Genomic DNA, 16,432 nt, shown 5'->3' on the forward strand with positions numbered 1-16,432 from the left:
CCCCCTTCTCCACACCGCGTGGTGTGTTCTCTGGTCCGGCCTCGGGGTCAGCGACCTTGGCCAGCAGCTCCGGCTTTAATTAGCCCTTCTCCCCACACGGGGCAGCCCCAACCGGCCGCCTCCTGCACCTTAATGAATCCAGAGTCCCATGAAGCTGCAGTATCTTCTCACATCACACTAACAGTGTGGGCGCACTACAAAAAGAAAAAGGAAGCACATCATGAGGACGAGGCTGAGAAGCCTTTTTTGAGTTAATTTTGTGGTATTGTTGTAGAGAGTTGTCTTATTACAAACACAGTCTCTATGTTGGACTTGCAGTGAATGCAGGATTAAACAGTGGAGCCCCTTTGACACCTGCAGCCGTTGTTTTCCTTCATAATCAGGTGATTCACAACGATCGTCTTTGCCCGGTGCTCCTGGTGTGATTGCCTATTGTCCATGTGCATCTGTCTCTTAAACAAAGTTTGAATATTCTATCCAAGCCGTTCCAACTTTGAAAATTAACTTTGACCGGGGGGGCGTGCTGGTGGCTTAAAGATAATCACATCAAGGGCATGGAGCCTGACCCGTTTTTGCATCAGTAAGTTTCTTCTCAGTGAAAAGCACTCAATCGGCAATTGTTGTCTTGCCTTTTGTGGGAATGTGAATAGCACCTTATTGATTGGAAGCAAAATGTTTTTAATGTTGTAGATGAGATTTCTGGATTGCCAGCTAATGGGAAGATGGAAGCTCGCTGCAATCTATTTTCAAGTCAAGTTCCAAATTGAAAATCTTTACAGGCATAATTAAGGCTTATCTGAAAGGAATGTCAAAACTTTTCAGATGCTTTTTTGTGTGTTTTTTTCTCACCTATCCGATCCTGATTGTTATGTGTAAATACACAAACACACTCTGCATTGTGATGGGCTCATGCAGAGAAGTAATGAATATAAAATAGAGAGCAGTATTGATGTCGGTCCAACCTAATGGCGGTGAGAACAGCGTCCTTGTAATTGATATTGTGCTGTTCTTTCAGGTAAGGACGCAGTTTAGTGGTGTTAATCAAGTCATTTTCTTCAAGTACGTGTGTTTTTTGACGTTATGTAATTAGGTGCATCAACCCATGGGGGACCTTGTGTTTCTGTCCTCTGGTTGGGGTGCAGGGTCAGTGGTTGAAGTATCAAGGATATATGGACAGCTGGGTCTGTGTTAGGGTTCAAAGCCGGGCTCCTCCACTTGGGGGATGACCTGGATTTCAAGTAGCTGTTGTGCTCAGATGTTTCAAACAAGACTTTGCAGAGAAATTACTCGAATGCCCTCGTAGGACTCTGCTCCTCATACCAACGGAGACGTGGGAGCACGTTGCTGAGAGAACTTTATTTATGTACTGTAAAGACAAGAATCTCAGTGATCATCTCTGTTGAAGATTCTCTCAGTTCTGTGTTTTCTGCACTGTGTGCTTCTTTGGCTCTGTGCATTATGCATGGAATATGCAGGAGATTTTATTAGAAATGAGTGGGATGATTGATTTGCTGGCAAGCAAATTTTTGTGCTGCTCGTTTAAGGGAGTATATCTGCATTTTTGGAAAATATGCTTACTTAATCTGTGCAGTTTATATGAAGCTACCACCTGTAGCTTTGCTTGACACAGAGGCCCCTTTGAATTTCAAGCCATCCTAATTATTTTTTCTATTCTATACAATTTGGGTTTCCAGGGGGGCAGTACCGATGAATGCAGAATAAACTGCCTCTGGACACATTTGGCTAGACATACAACCATTTAGATGAATGAAACGTGATACATGTCGGTAGAGCGACAACCAAAACAGTGTAGGTATACCAGAGAATGATATAAACTTGAAAATCCAATCCACATCCAATACTTTTGAACACGGCAAGCAGGAAGTTATCACATAAAACCTGTCCCAACATAGATAAACAGTGTATTTGCATTGCTGTGAAGGGGGTATGACTGGTCAGGCCACCGAATTCCAAGCTCACAGCCAACAACGAAAGAGCCTAGTGTATTGTCACGTAGCTGTCGGTGCCATTGTTGTTATCAGATCACATGCTAAGACACTATGTTCAATCATGTAATGATGTCTCATTGCACAAAGTCAGCTGAACTACTTATGTGGGGCCCTCCATACATCCATACAGTGGTCATTTTTCTGCAGCCGCTACCTGTGTGGGAGGCTGGCATTCGCCTTTTAACCTTTTAATGTGCTTTTTTTTTTTCTTTTCAGAACATATTAGTAGTGAAGCAGCAAAGATGTAAAGGGTTAAAACATACATAAATAACTGTAACATTGTTTTTTGTTTGTTTGTATCTGTTAAAAACTTAAACATGAGCTGTCTTCTGTTGTTTACATTTGTGTTTCCAGTTCATGTGAAAGCGGGAACCTGTGAGGTAATTGCCGCTCACCGATGCTGCAACAAGAACAAGATCGAAGAGAGATCCCAGACTGTCAAATGCTCCTGCTTCCCCGGACAGGTGGCGGGAACGACACGAGCGGCTCCATCTTGTGTAGACGGTATGCCAGGCTTCTCATTACAGCTTTGGTAATGATTTGAGACCGACTCCTGATTAGAGCTCAGTACAAAACTCTGACACACCTGTCACTGTGCCTCTGCTGCTTTTTTTTTTTTTGGGCGCCGGAGGTTTGTCGTATGATAGAAAAAAAAAACTGCTGAGACTTTTTGTGATGCAGCCTCATAATCACCCAGCAGTTTATTCACTTTGTCTGTTGCTGAGGCCGGATCAGATGTGTTCAGTGGAGGAGGCAAGAGGCCAGGTCATTTAATATCATGTCAAAAGTGGCCTCAGTTACTAAGGTCAATCAATCCTCCGTCACCTCTTTTCTCTGTAATAGCTGTGACGGGGGTTTCTTCCATTTTGACAGTTCTCTCTTCACTTTAGAAATGTCAGGGGGAGGCTTTTTCTCCCCCGTAGGCCTCCTCCAAGCAGCGTAAGACCTTGACACTGCAGCCTGCTGCATTCTTTCTTTCTCCTCCCACATACAAACATCCACCTTCAAACGGCTTGACACTGACCTATACCCTGTAATTCAGACCTGCAAACACACCGGGGCAGGATTGACAGGTCTCCACTGTCAGCCAGGGATCAAATTCTGTCTTCACTCACTGTGATGTATATAGAAGCCGAATCGTTTGTTGTTGTTACAGCCAGGACGAGAAGCGTGTGCCACACTTTCAAACAGCATGTTTTTAATTGCTTCCGGTAGCCTACAGTTTTATTTTTCTTTCATCCTCCTCACAGCATCCATAGTTGCACAGAAGTGGTGGTGCCAGATGCATCCCTGCATGGATGGGGAGGAGTGTAAAGTTCTGCCAGATCTCAAAGGATGGAGCTGCAGTACAGGAAACAAAGTTAAGACAACCAAGGTGGGTTGAAATTTAAACACAAATGATATATATTTTTACATTTACCATTCAAGAGGCAACAAAATGACTGCAAATTCATGGTTTGGAATAAATATGAGGTGAGAATAATTGAGGAGGTCAGCCAAAAGAAAGAAACAAGAGCAAAGAGAGCAGTGAGAGCTTCTTTTATTCAGATGAGAAGAGTAGGCAGAGTGGGAGGCAGCGAGAGAGGAAGATGTGACTCACCGGGGAGAATCACTGAAGTGTGTCTTGAAGCAATCGGCTTACAACACTAGAAAGGGGTGAGTTAAGTTCAGCTATCTATTTAGCTACAGCTGCGTTTTGTTGTAGAACTACAGTCGGTTCATTGTATTTTACTTAAGCTACCAATTTGAATCAGCCATGTAGATGAGGTGGATGGGTCTCTTCATCTGTGTATTTCAAGGTGTTACAGCACTTTTTCAAACCTGTGTGAGTTAACTCGCATTCAGCCGTCTAAGCAGGCAACACTTTGTATTTACTCGTCAGTGTGATTGGCTCTTGTCTGCCTTCAGAATGGGATGATATGGTTTGTCAGGAGAGATGCTGCACATCAAGTCTGTTGGACAGGGGTAATAATGTGGGGGTGAGTGCATCTTGGTTTTGGCTGACAGCTTCTCCCGTCCGTGGGCTGTTAGCTGCTAGCTGCTAGCTCCAGCTCGATATGCAGCCAGCACAGTCACACTGTCACTATCCTGCTGGCAGTTTCATTTGATTTAATATCAGACAAAGATGGAGTTAAAGCAAGGCAGTTCCTTTTTTTTTGGGGGGGGGGGGGGTGTAAACCCTGTTCACTGTCAGCCATGTGAAGTTGGTCATTTAGTGCAAATAGCTCAGCTCACACCCATGACTATCCTCTGATGGTCAAAAACCAGTGTCATAAAAATCCCTGCAATTAACAGAAGGTACGCTTGATTACATGATTACACAACGCAGGCGTGCACCGCTGCTGCTGCATACATGCTACATACAAAGATGAGCAAAGGTGGCACAAAGAGGGGTCTTTGTAGCATGTTATTACACACTGTTAATAGAATAGAATAGAATAGAATAGAATAGAATAGAATAGAATAGAATAGAAAGGTTCTGGGTCTCACGCTCTGAGTTTCTGTGAAGCGCTTTGAGACAATTTCTGATTGTAAAATATAAATAAAACTGTATTGAATTGAATTGAAAATACTTTATTCATCCCAAGCTGGGAAATTTCACGGTTGCAGCAGCCAAATACAGTCACTCAAGCATACCAAAATAATAAAAATATACCTCTAATGGTAAAAATTAAACAGTATAAACATTATTCACAGCAAGATAAAAAATAAACGTAGGTGCAGAAGCAAAAATGTGCAATTTGTAATGCAGGTATACATATAGGTCTAAATCGGATTGTGCAATTTGGTATGAAGATATGAAATGATATGAGATGATATACAAGAACAACAGTGTGCAATTTGAAAGTAAGAAAACCTAAACCTTGTGCAAAACCTTGTGCAGAATCTGTCCCTTACAGCAGTGAATGATCATTCACTGAATCAATCAATGAATCAGTGAATATTTTTGCCCATCCCACACGGCCTTATTGGCTTCAAGAAGAAGAGAAGAACACAAAATGTGGAGGTGGAAATGACAAAATGTCTTAAAATGTCTGTAATCTACATCAATAAAAGTCCCTCAGTTGGCTCCATAATTGGCTTGTGGTGATAAATGCAGCATATTTGTGTCTCAGCGGGGTGTCAGTTTAGTATACATTAGCTACACTTAATTACCATTGTGACGTTATGTGTTAATAGTTCGAACAATTATTGTCTTAATTTTTTTTTTCTCCCTGTTGACGTTTTGACATTCATCTGGATTTTTTTTCCTCAAACACGTACTTTTGAAGCAGCAAACTGTCATTTCTCAGGTAATTACGTTTTAATTTAACATATTTGATTGAAAGGTATTTATGTAGTCTGACGCCTGTGCTGTGGTGTCAGTGTTCTTATTAATAATCATGAACTAAATCACAGTTTTTTATGACTACATGACACCTTAAAAGTGGGAGAGCAAAAACAAAACAGATTTAGTGACTTAATATTCATGTTTCACATGAATATTTCTGCATTGACTTACTGCATGATATCACAAAAACAAAACTTTATGTTTTTATTTAGATCTACGAAGATGAGACGTTTTTTTGTGCGTATAAATAAATGAATAAATTTAGAAGTATTATCACGAGATGTTATATTGTCAGTTGGTGGATAAGGTGAGAAATGAAATATGGAAGCATACAGCACATAACTGCTTTGTAAACGGAAAAACAATTATCACGTCTGGAATAGGCCGACGTGTGATTGTGCACCAGCGAGTTCAGCTCGGAAAAACTGAAGCCTACGGGGAGGAATTTCAGAGTGCTGCTGATGAGCAGAAATCCAGCTCACATGTCTCCACCTCATCTTCTTCAAGGTTTTAGCATTAAAAAGTTAGAGAGAGTTAGTGCTTCTGTTGCAATTGGCTTGCGTGTGACCTGAAAAGTGCCCGACGAGGATCAAAACAAAGGCAAGACAAACAAACCAAAATCCCTCCAGGAAACAAAATTGTTGAGTGGGGATGTGCTGAAGGAGGGCAGGAGGGCTCGAGATGTAGCATGTCCAGGGATTAATAGGGGTTATCTGGACGTGTTTTTTGGGTTTCAGGGTGTGGTAGACCTGAAGTGAATGGTAGGTGAGGAGGCGGAAGCGAGGGTAGGGGAGGGAGGGCACAGTAGGCCCTTAGCCATCCATCACAGTCCACTGTTTGACTCACCAAACGCCTGTAGTTGAGCTGCCTCTTCCATTATTCATGGCTACAGGAGGCCTGGATGAAGCAGAGCTTTTTATTTTAGCCAGGTTAATAATTCATGCCCTCTCTCACAGCCACGGGAAAGCAGAAACAGAAGCATGGACAAGCAGGGGTCCAGGTGGCTAGTAGAACCCGTCAGACTCTCGACTCTTTTTTGATCAGGGAGTCAGCGGGGGTCGTTCCATGCTCGTGGTCGTGCTGCCTCCCATAGAGAGCCAGCAAGGGACGGCTCGTGTTTGCTAGAGGTCTCTGTACCCGAGCTTCCTGGATGGTTAGCATCATTCTGAGGATCAGGTCCTCCACTGTGCTGTCAGTGCAGTGACTCTGTCTATGAGGTCTTTTCTGCGTGAATAGAAATTTCAATATACACGCGGATGGCTCAACATCACTTCTTGTCCGATGCCGCTGTCACCTTTAGTCATGGTTTACTTTGACCCATGACAAAGGTTACAGCTTCTCTGAGGTTTACATCTGGTCACGCTGTCACGAGCATAGTGCTGGGGTTTTCATGGGTATTGTAGGTATGAGGTGCCAGGTGTAGTTCAGAAGAAAGCATAGTGACAGGAAACAGGAAACGTTTCCTAAAAAAGAGACAATACCTGTAAGTTTTAGCTTTAGCCTGCTGCTCATGGCACTATTGCCCCCACGGAAATCCCAGTTTAGGTTGAGGTTGATTTACACAATCCATATACACACCGCTTCAACATTGTTGCCTTGATCGAAAGCTTGCCAGGCGCCCACGCCTACATATGGTTGCTAGATTCCTTAGCAACCATATCTAGGCGTGGGCTAGTAGATGTTCTTTAGATGAGGTTTCCATAGGGTGTAATCCTAATTCATGTGGCTTAAAGTGCTCCATATATTACCACAAAATCCAAAAATAAAGGTGTTTCTGCAGAACTAAAATAATGAATGAATGAGTTCGTCTAATGCATGCAGGCAAATGTTGAGGTATGTTGACTGTGTAAAGTAAATGGATCTCACAAGTGAAAAAAAAAAACAAAACATTCCTCATATAGTGTCATAAATCCTTCTGTGATGTCCAGCAGGGGCGATGTTGATAAAAAATGACGGTGTGGTTTCACCTCATGATGAAGTCACGTCAGTAAATCAAACGTCCCAGCGCCCTGCAGGTCCTGACTCGGACGTCTTCAGTCGTTCCTTCTTTCTCTGCGTGTCCAGGAGCAGCCGGTTTTATAGTCCTGCTGGTAATGTCAGGCATTATAACCCCAGCTGCTCCAGCTTTTCACTTTCTATCAATCAGAGGACAGGAGGCAAAAGAACCACAGAACCTTTCCTTTTGACAGGTGCAGTGACATTTATAGAAAATGTGTTGAAGTTTGCTGATGGATAGCTGTCTGAGGTAGACATTTCTTTTCAAGGCATAATGAATGTGATGTTTTTACATTTGCTGCACTACCAAGAGGGGTTCAGAACAACGTGTCGATGCACTATACTCAGTCCACCCATTTAACAATGCAGCTGCTGGTTTACTCAAGTACAAGGCATTAAAGATTTAATAATTTTACAATATGATGGTAATCAAGTTCAGAGTTACTCACATGGACATTCACATTATGTCCAATCTGCCAGTCTCACCTCATAATGTGACATGTCCCATCATTTTAAATAACACTAATTCATCCTTTATGTGACGAGCAGTATGCCCAACCTTAACCAGTAGTTTATATGCCAAAATCCAGTCACAACACCACGGCTGTGCTCAAAATCACTCACTCACTCCCCACTCCCCATATGTGGAGCTCAATGTAGGGCTTCATACAGTGAACTCATTGTAAAAGCATTTTCAGACATTTCGGACTCTACCTCCGTGATTTTCTGTTGCCATTAATGACGTCATTGCTGTCGTAAATTAAACGAGCTGATCTCTGCCGGCTAAACAATCTCTGTTATTATTATTATTTGTGCCGTTATAGCTCAATAAATGTTTTATGGCAAAACATAAATAAAACACAGCCAGTCATGCTACATTCTTTAAACCATCATTATATTTATAAGACAGGTGACATAACTTCTGTTCCTGTTATTTTCGCCGGTCTGCGCAATGCATGATGAGACATATCACTAAAAGTAGTGACCATCGAATGGACACTACTTTTCAAGATGCATTGTGGGATACATTGAGGGCCCTATATGGGGTCTATAATAGAATAGAATAGAATAGAATAGAATAGAATAGAATAGAATATACTTTATTAATCCCTTTGGGAAGGTCCCTCGGGGAAATTTGGGTACCAGCAGCACTACAACACCAACAGTCAGAGCAAGAATTAAATAGAATAAAATAAAATAGAATGAAATAGAATATAGTGCAGTAAAAAAAATAAAAGATAAGAGGAATTATTTACAAACATTGCACACCAGCATAGATGGTCATTTAATTTCTCACTTTCTTTAGATTTCTCACTTAGAATTCGGACAGCACTACAAAATGGTGGAGGCACTATATAGGGCCCTATATAGTGATTAGGGAGTGATTTCAAACACAGCCCATGTGAAAACAGAACAGTTTGTGGTGTCAGGGGGACTCAGACCTCGGTCTCCTGAGTTAAAGTCCACAGCATTGCATGTATCCTATTACTCTTTACTTGAACTTTTGCAGCTGTATCAGTCCCATGTTTAGATGACAGGCAATTTGATCATATGTTATGTTGACATAAACGTGACATCTTTTTGCATGTCGGGTAATCATTTTTTTGTAAGGACGTGTGGCTTTCTGTGAACTGATTTAATTTGTTATTTTGATTTATTGTATTGTATTGCAGAACTGAAGAAGCCATTTGGGGGAGTGGCGAAACGTCTTCAAAAAACAATCCTTGAGTCCAGTTGCCTCGATTTAAACTCTTGGAAATAAACTGATGTGAATTATTTTCATGACAGCCCTACCCTGTTTTACCCACCTAACCTTAAAGTTTTGTGTTTTTAAAGGTAGGGTAGGAGATTTCATTCTGATGCACTTTTTGTTAAATTAGTGTAACTTCTCTTTACAATCCGATAGCAACCCGTTAGTTCGGCAGTTTCGCTTTAAAACGAAGAATATGAATCATCTGTGGAAGCTATAAAACGCTAAAAACATCAGCCAATCCTGCAAGGCGCCCCTGCACGTATAGTTGGCTGGTTCTCACTCTCTTCCTGCTCTGCGCGCACCAGAGAGGTACGTGCATGATGGCCGAAGTCACAGACTGGTTGGGAGGCGTGGCTTCGCGGGTGTGTTTACTTTCAAAACCTGGCTGACTCTCACTGAGTTTTCAAAATCTCCTACCCTACCATTAAACCATCCCTGAGTGGAAAACAAAACGGGAGGACTCTCTCAAAACTAACAGCACCATATGGGAGGGGTAAAAACCCAAGAAAAAACCCAAGAACCATGTGTGCTGTTGATGGATGTGAGCCATCCATCACTCGTCCTGCGTCCTGATGCACAGTTTCATAACTCTATACCCATGGCATAGATATAATAGATTGAATTGTGTGAATATAGGATGTGCATGAGTGTAAAAGCTGTTGGACGAGAAGATATGTTTGTAACATTGTTCCTTTAAATTCAACAATGAGGTTGGAGTGTGTTTCCCCTTTGAGACCATTAAGTTGTCAAATAAGTGCTTCATTAAAGCATCACTTTCATTGTCACCTGTTAAGACCATCTGACAGTGCCTACTATTGACTTGACAGTTAAAAATACCTCCTGAAGACACACAAAGGAGCATTTCTCCTATCACTTTGCTTTGTTTGTGTGTTTGGTGTGATAGTAATTGGGGAAATTGAATCGTTGTGCGTTGTTTTATGTTTTTCTGTATTGCATTCTCAGTTAAAAGGAGCTAAATCCTCTATTGATAATTGTTTTTTCAAGAAGCTGGAGGACATTGAATGTTTTTTTTTGTTGTTTTTTTTAAGAGCAACAATGACAAAAAGTCCAATTCACTGCAGGGAGGGTAAAAGATAATTACACCCTGGGATTAAAACTGTGAGCATTTAGACATGGCTTGGTTACTTTATATAAATAACAAAGAGTATGGGGATACACAAACACATGTGCACACACACACACAAACTTGTAACTCTCCATCAAAGGTAGGGTCTTAGTTTGTTTGTCAATGGGACTTTGAACCTACAGCTGACCAGTCAAGTGTGGTCTTTCATCCCGGAGCAGCTTAAGCATCAAACCCCGAGGAGCTGCCGTCTGTTCTGCTGATTCCCCTTTGTGTGTTTACTCACCGATAACCCTCACAGTGACACCCACAACAGCACAGCATGCTAATTGCTTTGATAAGGTTTCGCCAGGCTCCGAGTTTTTGTTGCGGCTGACATTTCTCGCTCTGGTTTTTTTCTTTTTCTTGTCTCCTCTGTGGTGAATATCCACTAAAAGCTGTCCATGCCTTTAATGACTTCCTGTTTGTCTTTTATTTTACAGTAATAATCTGGTATATGTTTAAAAAAATAAAAGTAGCAGCATGTATGTCGCCAAGCAAAGGCAGCTGCAAGCGTAACAAAACCCAATCATTTTCATGTTGTCTTTTGCACCTATGATTCCTGAGGATTGTCACATGGAAGTGAAAATTAAATTGTGGCTCCCTGAACAGCGAGCGCCTGATCATCAGCTGCAGAGAAATCACACTTTCAGAAACTTTCAGATGTGTGTGTGTCAGACGTGTTAAAGCCTCTGTTGTTTCAACTGGTTAGACCCTCTAACTGCTAAAAGGAAGGTTCAAATATTCACACAAGAAACACCTCTTCCTATTTCTGTATGTGTGTGTGTATATATTTATAAGTGCATTCTTACATCACAGGTTGAGTCAAAACGTTCCTTGTGTTCTACTTTTTTAAAAGGGCAAACCAACAAGGAGCAACATTCACCTCCCAGAGTATTTTTAGAGTTGTGCTTTAAAGTGAGAGACTAACCGTGTCTTTCAGTCCTTTGGATTAATATTCATGAGAACGTCTGAGAATGCCTTGTCATGAATAACAACATTCCCTCTGTTTGCTGTACATTACATATGACTTCTAGCTCCTCATCATTGTCTTTCCCACTTTTACTGCAACACTGCAGAAGTTTGAATTATAATAATGCCAGGTGGGAGTTTGCACATCTGGAACCTGTCACAGTTTTTGACAGATAACCAAACAGCATCAAAACAAGGGTTTGTTATAATTACATAAATATTAGGGTGGAACGGTTCACTGAATCCACGGTTCAGTCCGTATCACGGTTCTGAGGTCACGGTTTTAGTTGGATAGACTGAACTCTATGACTAGGCTAAGCTATGCAATGCTAACAGTACTGATGTCCGTGGTTTTCTTTTTATTTTTGCCATTGAAATATGCTATTTACATCCTGCTCTGTGAGCATTGACGGGACCAGCACCAGCTTTGAGCATGATTGGACGCAGAGTGCTGTGGGTCTCTCTGCTCTGCCTGCAGCTGAACCTGCTGCGTGAAGCTACAATGAGAGTGACCGGCTGTGAGTGCGTTGAGGTGGGGGAGGAGCTCACGGCTGCTGCTTGTCGAGGAGAGTAGCCTGACTGCAGAATGATACGTGCTTTTACGTCAGTCTTCAAACGTCACCAGAGAGAGTCACTTGTTGCTTTTGATCAAAAAAAAGTTTGAAAAGCCGCCAAATGTAGCGAGAGAGACGCCAAGTTAGCAACACTCGTCTCTATGCTGTGGTAAAAATGCCTCCCTGCATTACTTGATGCGCATGTCCAGAACCGAACAGAACACGCCCCCCGAACCGAAACACGTGTACCAAACGGTTCAGATTTTTTTCCTGAACCGTCCCACCCCTAATAAATATACAATTATTATTATTCAACAAACACGAGTAAGCATCACTAGCAGCTTTGCTTATGGATGTTTGATGCTGAACTTGTGCACAATGTGGTGATACGATAGGTATCAGCCATTGACAGTAAAAACTATGGACAGAGCTTCCGTGACGTCACCCGTTTGTTTCTGAAGAGCCGTTTTGAGTCTCAGTGGGAGGTTCCGGGACGTTGATGACCGCCGCCATGTTGGCAGCGTCACGTCGACTAAAACTCCGAATATGGACAAAGAGGGGGAGCACGAGCGGGGTTTAGGGGGGCGGGCGATCATGGAAGCAGGAAACTCACGCTGTGATACGTCAACTGTCTGTCACTCAAGCGGCAACGCCCATAATTAGGCGTAATTTTAAGTCCGAATACAATTGAAACGAGTGAGTTGTAAAAAAATTCACCCCCCGTACAATTGACACTAGAAGAGAACCTATCATCTGAGACCACAGCGATTTTTTGTACCAGGCTGTAAACACGTTCTTTTCTGCTGTGAAATCGGCCATTTTAACATGGGAGTCTATGGGAAATTACTCGCTTTTGGAGCCAACCCCCAGCTGTTGCAGCGTGAATTACAAGTTTTGACACTTCCGCATGGGCTTCCACTTTGAGCCCCGAAGGTTGCCGCTTGGTATCAGCCCATTGAATGAGTGTTATCAGTCACCATCAGTGGTATAGATAAACAGAAAGTGACCAGTGTGACCTCTAGAGGCATTGTGAATGAATGCGTGCTGCCATCTCTCCTGGGTCCTAAAACTCAGAAATGGGACCTTGCCTTGAGGTTTTTGTGGTCCTTTAGGGCAAATTGTGATGATTTCCTAAACCTCACCAGGAGTTTTGTCGACTAAACCTGACTGAAAATTTAAAATATTAAAAACTGGACTTGATGTCTTGGGTGAAAGTTCTTTTCTTTTAATATTCGTGAGCAAATCCAGTCAGGCTTTGGTATATTGTTTAACATTTGGAAACAAAAGCAGTTGGACTTGGATGAACAAAAACCTTCGGCGGCACTAACTCGCCTTCTGAACAAGAGTGAGGAGGTGAGGTAAACTAAACCTCAACTCCTCTACCTACAGAGGAAAACATAACGTAACATTTCCTAATCTTTCCTGTCTCTCTCTTTGTTTCTAGGTCACCCGATAGTCGACTGTTTGGAGGATTATTTGGAAGCAGACGTTGTTTCTTTGACCAACACCGTAGAACATTTGAATATTATGTGATTTGAGGATTGGTGAACATCAGGGACCAATGAGGACCGTAATCACAGACATTCCAGTGAACAAACGGAGTAAAAAAGGCCAAGAGAGCTTCATATTTAAGACCACATATCCGAACAGGTTTCTGACTTTGAATCCAGTATCAACAGTAGCTGTCGCCGAGCTCTACTGCCCACCAAATCTCTCTTTGTATTATAGTTTTATTCCTTTGGACTAGAAGGCTTAACCATGAAGATATTTATTGACTGAACAGACTGAGGATTACACCAGACAAAAAAAACAGAAAGAAACCCACCCTTAAAACAAGAACATGTGATGTGAAACTTTTTGTGTTATTTTCTTGCCACACGGAGCTGCTGGACTCCTGATACATATATGTGTTGAAGATCTGGTGAGATCATAAGCAGCATTTCCATTCCTTTTAGCCTTATGGAGCAAATAGCTCTTCTGCTTTCTTTGTTGATTTGAACGTGTCGGGTTTTTTTTTTTTTTTTTTTTGTTAGTCTTCTTTTTAAAGACAAAAGATGATGCCACACAACAACCCAGAAAAAAATGTATTGATGTTTGACTACAAGTCACCACAGATCAACATAGCTGAGTTCTGCCAAAATGTTTTCATGGTATCTGTTGTTTTCAAAGCCTGGTGACTATTATTCATTACAAATGTCAATATTATCTCAATAAATCTAACTCAATGGATGTCACTGGTAGGAAAAATTTGAATTTTTGACAGTGCCATTGTGCTGTTGGGACTTAGCAGGTCAAGCAAATCATCAGGTTAAAATAAAACAACAGGAGGAGGAGAGGAGAGCGAGCAGCTAATCAAGGTTGTGTTCATGGTGGAACAGAAATGTGAAAATCAGCAAAATGCAAAAATAGGCCAAAATACAAAAGGGAAAATCTCAACACACCGTCTTTCTTAAAATGAACAGACTCCACAACAAAGCCATCTGAAATGGGGTCCAGGGAGAGATGGATAATTAGCTCTCACCCAGAAACAACCCTAATCCTGTCTGATTCATTTCCCCAACTAGGTGCTGGTGTCATCCAAGCCCACATTTATTGCATTAAATTAATGCAGCCAAACTGTGCTACTTTTTTCTTCCTTTTTGGTCCAAATGATTTCCCACATGGCGCTGTGTGTTAGAAATCCAAAAAAGCGTTGTTACTGTGTGTCATTAAAAGCTTAATAAAAATAAACCTTCTGTGGGAGTTAGGTGCTGGGTAGCATGGAGCAGCAGGGATAATGGATGAATGGGATTAGTCAGCCTGTTGGCCTCGCTGGCCCTCTGAATCGGTCGGGTCCAAATGAAATGTCCATCCGTTCTGACTCGTTTTGACTCCTAAGCCTGTCAAATTGATGAAGATATTTCCACACAGTTTATTTTTGCTTGTCGTTTGTCCTTTTGTATTAAGCTCGTTTGGATGCAGGACTTCACAAACATGGGATGTTTTGTGATGACGATTTTGTTATCAGAGGTGAAATCATGCAGACAGATGGACACACACACACAATGCCGTCCAAATGTGAAGGCAGCTCTCTGCTCGGTGCATTTACAGTGCTTACTCCTGTTAAAGTTAAAAACGCATCTTTAAGAAGACCATGAAGAAACCTCGGCCCCTGGCTCACTGACATATGTCTGGGACATTCTTACTGATGCCAACATACTGTGATGATGGTCGATATCTGAAGTAGGGCTGCAACAATTACTTGAGTACTTGAGTAATATTCGAGGGCAAAATGCATCGACAACTAATTTAGTACTCGATGACTTGTTAGTGTTAGAGTTTTGGTGCCGGGCATGGAGGCAGTCGTGGGCTGAAGCAATGACACTGCAGCGGTCCAAAGCAGGTATCCACCTGCTGCCAGATGCAGCTGTATCTATGGAAAAAGTATGACATTTACGTGTGATTTGAGTACTCGAGTAATCGCAAAAATAATCGGTGAGTATCCGAGTATCAAAATACTTGTTTGTTGCAGCCCTAATCTGAAGAAGAAAAATAATTCCTTTTTCATTGATATGTCTGTTAAAATGTCAGAACGTCGCTACATTCAGACAAAGCTGTGACAGTACTTGACGGACGTATGCAATTTGACGCTCTTCTTTGCATCCTTTCGTTTCTTTCCACATCACCATCCTCATCATCATCATCCTGTTCCTGTTCCTGCCTCTCCCGCTCTCCCTCTTGTCTCTTGCCCCGTCCTCGTATTCCCTCTGCTCAGCGATGTGGACAGCCTGCTGATGCCTGGACGTCTTTCTTTATCTTGTGTGCACCTGTTACTGCAATTCTAAAAGAGACATAAATGTTACAAGGTCCAACCAAGCAAGGTTGCCTTCTGGGACGGAAAAGCGACCAGAGTTCTGATTCAGACATGAAGCCGACACTTTAAAAGCATGAAGAAATTGCCCTGTATGTCATTTTAAGTATAATCAGGCTTATTTCACCTGCGGATGACATGCACCTAAGAGACAGGAAATCCCAGTACATGAAGCAGGGGCCCCTCCCCTGATATGATAATAAATGATGTTTTTGAAATGTATATCTTCTCTATAGTTGCCATGTTTATGACACTAAAACAAACACCATCATACTGAGTTTTACAGCAAAAACAGAACCGCTCAAGCTTGGTGCATAGATCCACAGAGAAGCATTGAAAGCTTCAGTCGGTTCTAACGGTGTCTATCCTCCTAACAATTCATGGCTTTATGGGAAATATCATATTTTGTAAGTCAATTTCCGCCTGTAATTGAAACAGTGCATTCACCACAGAATGCCTCTTACACTAAACACAATTAATTAAGCTAAAATGTAGAAGGCTCGCTCCCAAAGATCAGCCCCGTGGGAGCGGCGCTGCAGGGGAGGAGTGCGGAGGGGATGCTATGGTTAGCGATCCAGGTTGCCTCTTGTTTGGTTGGAAATCATTAAATTACAGTAATGACTAATTTCTCATTGCTGCATGCAATTCGCCGGAGACCACCATGGATTTAATAAAGAGCTGGCGATGAATTACAAACAGCGAACGGCTGAGGAAAGGCTACGTGATTATACAGAGTAATTCAAAAGTGCATTAATAAAACAATACAGAAACATTGCTAAATCATTTGAGATAAAGGCTATTTGCATAATTCATTAAGATTAATCAGACCAGGCAATCTACCACAG

At 41.9% G+C, this 16,432-nt stretch overlaps 1 protein-coding gene across 1 annotated transcript in view; it reads left to right on the forward strand.

Annotated features, from left to right (window-relative positions):
* The window catches only part of tafa3a (TAFA chemokine like family member 3a), a 101,311-nt gene extending 87,552 nt beyond the window's left edge, over window positions 1-13,759 (forward strand). The window contains exons 3-5 of the mRNA XM_028406340.1: window positions 2,364-2,513; window positions 3,260-3,384; window positions 13,182-13,759. Of these exons, the coding sequence (XP_028262141.1) occupies window positions 2,364-2,513; window positions 3,260-3,384; window positions 13,182-13,193 (287 nt within the window). The 3' untranslated portion in view covers window positions 13,194-13,759. The remainder of the gene's footprint in view (window positions 1-2,363; window positions 2,514-3,259; window positions 3,385-13,181) is intronic.
* Window positions 13,760-16,432: the final 2,673 nt, after the last annotated feature.

The sequence above is a fragment of the Parambassis ranga genome, chromosome 5 (genome assembly GCF_900634625.1).
Source record: "Parambassis ranga chromosome 5, fParRan2.1, whole genome shotgun sequence".
Lineage (NCBI taxonomy): Eukaryota > Metazoa > Chordata > Actinopteri > Ambassidae > Parambassis > Parambassis ranga.